The sequence below is a fragment of the Carassius auratus genome, unplaced genomic scaffold (genome assembly GCF_003368295.1).
Source record: "Carassius auratus strain Wakin unplaced genomic scaffold, ASM336829v1 scaf_tig00214843, whole genome shotgun sequence".
NCBI classification, from domain to species: Eukaryota; Metazoa; Chordata; class Actinopteri; order Cypriniformes; family Cyprinidae; genus Carassius; species Carassius auratus.
This window is the reverse complement of record NW_020527824.1, coordinates 32,129-38,547: the sequence shown is the minus strand read 5'-3', so window position 1 is coordinate 38,547 and position 6,419 is coordinate 32,129. Positions and strand designations below refer to the sequence as shown.

Below are 6,419 nucleotides of genomic sequence, written 5' to 3'. Positions count from 1 at the left end.
TAAGCAGAAGAAGAAGAAGAAGAGTGGACCATGTCGTATGCTCTTTAATTTCAGAGAACCTAACACAGACACAGGTTTATTGAATTACACAATTCTTTGTTGCTGTTAGGATGCAGTAAAATATCCACAGCTGTAACACAAAACATCTGGCCTTGAAATCAGGATTAGTCATCAAATAATGTCTTCAGGATCATTCATACATGTGAAAAACAGTACAAAGGAAGACAAGAATAATGTTTTCTTTTGTTAGAAGTTAGTAAGAAACAAGTAGGACTACTGGATTTTATCCAGCAAATATGATGCAGGATTGTGTAATTTTTGCTGTGCATTGACAATGGATTGTTTAACCATAAAGTAGTTATATTTTTCACTGGATTTGCATTGCATCCTGTAGTTGAGTTTTTCTGTTGACTTTCAGGATGTGCCTCAGCCAACACTCCCAAAGTGATCATGGAAGTTACTTATAGTTACTGTATTAGCCTACTATAAAAACTCATCCAGTGCAGGAGTAAGCTGAATGAAATAACAGGCTGGTCTACTGTAAGGAATCAAATGTTGTTTCACTCACTCAGGAGTGTAACCACTGTGCCTCTTCTGTTACTCTGGTGCTGTTTTACCAAGAGATCTCAAGTGATTGCGAGGCAGCTACTGACACACAACTGTTCATTTAAACAATGCTTATCTTTCCTTGAACTCCACAAGACAGTAGGGTGTCATGTTTGGCATTTTATGATTTTTTTGGGGGGGCATGATAATTAGGGCTCTGAAGATTGTCCACCAGATGGTGCCAAATGTTTAGAAATACTCTTTAATCTAATAATTAAGCATTAGTATGAATGGCCAAATAACTGTTGCTTTTAAATGTTGCACCAATGTACACTAAAATACCTCCTTTGTTTTATATAAATAGTTTGCAAAGAAAAAGCACACATTTCATTTTGGCGTATAAAGGCATATAAATCTTATCCTAGCTTTTGTGATCTCTGAGTAGTGAAGTAAGAGTCCGTTTCAAGTTTTACAATTTAAAGTTTTGTTTCTGTTCTCATGTCAGACGTGTATGTATGTATGTATGTATGTACAGAAGCACAACAAATTCCTTGTGTGTTTACGCACCCCTGGCGAATAAAGATTATTCTCATTCTGATTCTGATTTGAAAATCAGCTGCTGACTTTGGGATCATGTGTGTCATTTTCTGATTTGTTTCTTCAAACCCTAACTTAGCAGTGACGATTCAAGATTGTTTCTGAAAGTATTTTTTAATCATTGATATATGCTGTTGGTATTGGACCAAGATGGTTTTTGCATTTGAGAGTTTATTTGTTGTTCCTGTATGAAATGTGAGCATTATAAGATTTTTGTATTGTCTGTGCATTCTGTTAAACTTCTCTGAATAAAGAGATTTACAACAGTGTATTTCTTAAAATCTGCATAATCATACAAAAATATCTTCAGAGTAAAACTGGTTATGCAGAATTAACAGTTGATTTGATTAAAAGATGGAAGCAGAACCAAAACATCTGAAAGATTAAATAAAAACATTTTTATCATCTCAAATGCTTTCCTTTCTGTTAGTAACTTGTGTGTTGGCTAAACTGATTCTTTTGATGTAACAACAGGAAGTAAACATACAGAGAAAAACATCTGCATCTCATTAAAGAAATGATCAGATTTTATATTAGTGTCCCTAATTATCATTAGAGATGTGCTATTAAATAAATAAAACAGGAAAAAACTACATTTTGTAAACTATTCCTAGTTCTTACATTCTAAATCCCCCACATAAAAATATGCAAAAAAAAAAAATATGTGTATATTGTCTAACAACAAAAAAAGGCAGCAATGTTATGCACACTAAATATGGCACTAGTTACCAGTCAAACACTGCTCAACCAATCAGGTAAGGAACTATTTCTAAAACTACATTCATTAGTTTCATTCTCTAATTAAATAATAGATGTAAAACAGACCACATGAATAAGCCTCTTTGTTATAATAGAAATACATAATCGAAATATGCCATACTACTGTACATTTTTACAGAACTTCTTTGTTGTTTTTGTTTTATAGAAACTGGTTCACAGTTATAAAATACAACAGTACCAAAATCTATATTTTAAGAGTGAGAATGTAAATAGCAATGACGCAGAATCTAATCTAACAAAAGTACCACCATCACACAGAAGCAGCAGCTCTTCTCTGAGATGAGCAGAGCATCAGATGTTCAATAAGAAATCCAACAGCGGTGATTCCCACCAGACCAGACAGAACCAGACGAACCAGAGCCTCAGTGACGCCACAGTGATCCAGACAATCTGAAAGAGACGAGACGTGTTCAGAAACATCTTGTTACGTTTTCCTGACTGGTCTAGGGGAGAAATGAAACAGCAAAAATGCATTGTGGTGAAATGAATGTGCAGCAGCACTAGATCAATCAGGAAAACGTAACAGTAAATGGGGGCTCGTCCGGGATGGAGACAGAAACAGCACTGCTTGAACACACAAACAGAAACTTACGCCTCTGGACGTAACAATCTTCTGTGCCATTTAATGTCTTTGTGAAAACGCTGTACAGAGGTTATTGTGGCAGGAAGAGAGATCTAAAGGTAGTATTTCTCATACCTTCCTGTGGTGAGCAGATCTCTTTCTTGTGAAGACGGACGCTCTTATTGCTCACTGGATTCACAGCCATGCATCTGTAGGTCTCTGAATCATTATAATGAAGATCTAATGATAAACTGAGGTTGATGCTGAGATCAGGATTGCTGTTCTGATTCACTATTTCACCTCCTTTATACCACGAGATAGACACGTCTCGATCATTCTTCACCGAGCAGAACACAGAGCAGAAATCCTCCGTTTCATGTTGTGTACCTGAAAGACATGAAAGACACTGATATTTCTACTGCTATTATAATAAAAAAAAAGAGTCCTAACAAATTTCATTATATAGAAACTGCTCAAATGATTGTAATGTTTTCTTTAGTATTGTTGCAGAAGTTCTGGGGTAATTTTATGGAAGCTTATTTCCACCATGGAATAAAAATGTGAGTTTTACATCTCACAATTCTGACTTATTTTCCCAGAATTCCAAGTTTATGTCACACAATTCTGACTTTTCACCAGAATTCTAAAGTTACATCTCGCAATAAGTTTTCTCAGAACATTAGGTTCACATCTCGCAGTTCTACATTCTTCCTCAGAATTCTGAGTTTATATGTAGCATGTTCTGATTTCCCCCCCGTAATTCTGATAAAATCTCACAATTCCAAGAAAAAAGGCAGAATTATAAACTCACAATTGAGAGAAAAAAGTCAGAATTGTAAGCTACAAGTGTCCCCAGTAAATAGACAGACCTGTTGATTGGTGCACACTAACTGATGAGTTTCTCCTGATGGAAGGTACAGAGACGGGTGCTTTAGGACAAAGGGAAACATGCACATCATCTTAAAGCCATATCTCTCTTAAAGAGGCCAATATTGCAGTGCAGTAATCACTATGGAACCAAATCTAACAATTATTATCCTATAACTTACTGGATGCAGCTGTAACTTACCATAAACATGAACTTTGTATCTCCGTGCTGTGATGTGTGCACTGGTGATGATTAAGGCTTCATACAGTCCAGACTGATTAGTCCTGATGTCTGAGATGGTTAAAATTCCAGTTGTTTGCTCTAACTGCACTCTGCCAGTGAATTGCGTGTTATAATGAGTGTACATTTTCCCTTGATGTATCTGCGCGACACGTGTATTTTGTCTGCCACTTTCAAAAGACCACAGTATCTGAACATCTCCCTTCAGATCATCAACTCCAGGTTGCAGATTGAGAACCCCTCTCTCCATCACTATAACTGTTTCAGCATCATCAACATCTCCACCCACTGAAACAGTGTGAAGACAGGTGAATTATACAGGTAAACAAATGACTAATATGGTAATGACAATTACAGTTTCTAAACCTCGGTTGAATTTCAATGGTTTGATGTTCTGGGGAACCGACAGTTCACCACATAACCCCACTGCGGTCGACACAAACCAAAGCTCAGGTCATTTTATATTTTCATGCATACATTTCAATAAATGCAAACTATTAATTTACGGGATCTTTTGAATCACAAATGTGAATTGTTTTATCTACTCAAAACAGTGCATGGTTGTCTAACCATTTCATGTTGGATTTGCTGAAATCTCCCAAAATCCACTGCAGCATGCATGAAGTATGCAATTACTATTATAGGATTACTGTTTTTGAAACCATAGACCTAGATGCAAGATACTTCAGAGAAGAAGATTATAGAGTTAATTTCATATGAATTGTCTTAACCAGATCTAAACTTGAAGTGTGGTAGAGGGGCTAAAAATCAAGACTCCCTGACCAACAAACAACTGATTGAATAATAATGAAAATGTTTTGAATTAATAGCTTGATCTTTGCTTTCTTCTTCTCATGATTGTTTGTATTGTATCAGCAGGTCTGTGGTTTGACAGAACATGATCTAAAGATGGAGAAAGGAAGTCTTTTTGCGGTTTCAGACAATGCTGCATGTAAAGGACAGAAGTGGTTTCTTTACCTTGAAAAGTGAAACCAACAGCAGAAATGAAAATATGGCTCTCTTTAGATCAACTTATTAACAGATTAGTTTTTTTTAGTTTTTTTTTTTTTTTTTGGGGGGGGGGGGGTTACCAAAAAATATTTAAATTCAATGTCTTTCTTTCTTTCTTTTTTTTCTTTCTTTCTTTCTTTCCTTTTCTAAATTTAGCTTTGTGTGACTGTAAAGATGCAGAGTGTAAGTCAGCAGGAAATGGTTATGTCAGTGTTTCCACTAAGGTGACTTGTGTAGGCTATATATTTTTTAAAATATATATTTTTTCCTGATTTGTTGGTGTCGTGGCAACATCAAGAAATGGATTGCCATGACTTGATTCCACAGCTGATTTTTTTTTTTTTTATTTACTACAAAACAATTACTAAAAAGAACATTTATATATTGCATATATTGTTATAGACTTGTTATGAATTGTGTATATTTACTTAAGATCAGAAATCAATAATTTATACTGCTTATGTGCTTACAGGCCATATGTTCAGCTGCATTTTCTCACAAGTTCACGGTTATGCAAGTCATAAGAATATTCGCTTATCTGTGAATGTTCATAGTAGCATGGAACTGTGCTGAGTTTCAAGACACATTTTAAAGTGAAACCTTTTGCATTGAGGACAATTAAATACAATTCCAATTAAAATATGCATGTAATGTGTGTCATCTTACCCTCTATACAGATGAAATATAAGATGAGAAGCCACATACTGATGAATGTATTTGTTGATATTGCGTTGAGTTGTTGTCCTCTCGATGATGAACCTGAAACTCAACTGAGCAGATGGTCTTTGGAGGAAGTGACCTGTAATGACATCAGTCACATGGCTTCCACCAGAAGAGGGCAGTGCTGTACTGAAAACTGCCTCTCAAACACCTGTCCGCTCACCTTTATAACTTTTTCCAACTGATCCATATGCATTAATCGGCTTAGACACCAAACAGGCAGACAGATGTGCGGGAAACATAATTATTATTATTATTATTTATTTTTTTACCAGAAAATAATCAACCTATTAATATGTTAATGTTCCTACTAACTTTATTATTTTTTATAATAATAAAGTTATTTATTATTTATTTATTATCCCCATTTTTAGAGCCTTCTGTTATGTCTGAGGAACAAGAAAACAGAACAAGGAATGCTAGACTGTTTTGTAATTGGCTAATGTTTAAATAAATAGAGGAAAAACTAGTAGGGCTACATTTATTATATTAAATTTCATATCTAAGTTTTTCCTTTTGTGTTGAATATGAAATATGTTTCGTTCATTTCTTAGTTTTATAAACGTCATAAACAAACAAACAAACAAACGTTTTTAATCGAGGTTAATCGAAATTAAATTTAAATTCAAATTCAAATGTCAAAGGTCAAAACTCCTGTTATAATGTAGATTTTTGAGGGTGCACTCTCGTCATAAATTAATCTATTACTTTTCCTACATAATTTTTAACAAAAAACATTGATAAAATATATATTTGGGAGTCTTAGACCTTTCCAACGATATATATACATATAGTCAAGATTAGATTAGATTTAATTGTAATATAGTGAAGTAAATGTAGGCGTCCCACAGAGAGGAAGGGTGACAGTTAACAGGTTAAAAGGGTTGAAGGGGTGGGAAAACAGAGTGCACTAAAGGTGAGAGCAGTTTCATTGCAGTTTGAAGGATCATTGGCGTCTTGGATTTCTACACAGATTGTGAACAGATTTTGTCGTTAGTTCGTGAGTTTGATATTACAGTAGAGTTCTGTTTCTCTACAGAGATTTAAACACTGGCACATATGCGGGTTCGCGAATCATTTGAGTCAGTTCGGGAG

At 34.9% G+C, this 6,419-nt stretch overlaps 1 protein-coding gene across 1 annotated transcript; it reads right to left on the bottom strand.

Moving 5' to 3' along the window:
* Nucleotides 1-2,122: 2,122 nt before the first annotated feature.
* Nucleotides 2,123-5,374, bottom strand: LOC113093040 (uncharacterized). The gene is made up of 5 exons (XM_026258866.1): nt 5,271-5,374; nt 3,555-3,881; nt 3,355-3,414; nt 2,621-2,872; nt 2,123-2,313 (listed from the first exon to the last, which is right to left on the bottom strand). Exons 1-5 carry the CDS (start codon nt 5,305-5,307, stop codon nt 2,174-2,176), a joined length of 816 nt encoding a protein of 271 aa, XP_026114651.1. The 5' UTR covers nt 5,308-5,374; the 3' UTR covers nt 2,123-2,173.
* Between the last annotated feature and the right edge of the window lie 1,045 nt (nt 5,375-6,419).

Bases quoted from the DNA above. Each gene is read 5' to 3' on its own strand.
- LOC113093040 (XM_026258866.1), bottom strand. From the start codon at position 5,307: ATGTGGCTTCTCATCTTATATTTCATCTGTATAGAGG. The intron at 3,882-5,270 runs GTAAGATGACAC...ACACTGTTTCAG, and splicing joins ATATTTCATCTGTATAGAGG to TGGGTGGAGATGTTGATGAT. The intron at 2,873-3,354 runs GTCTGTCTATTT...CATGTCTTTCAG, and splicing joins TAGTGTGCACCAATCAACAG to GTACACAACATGAAACGGAG.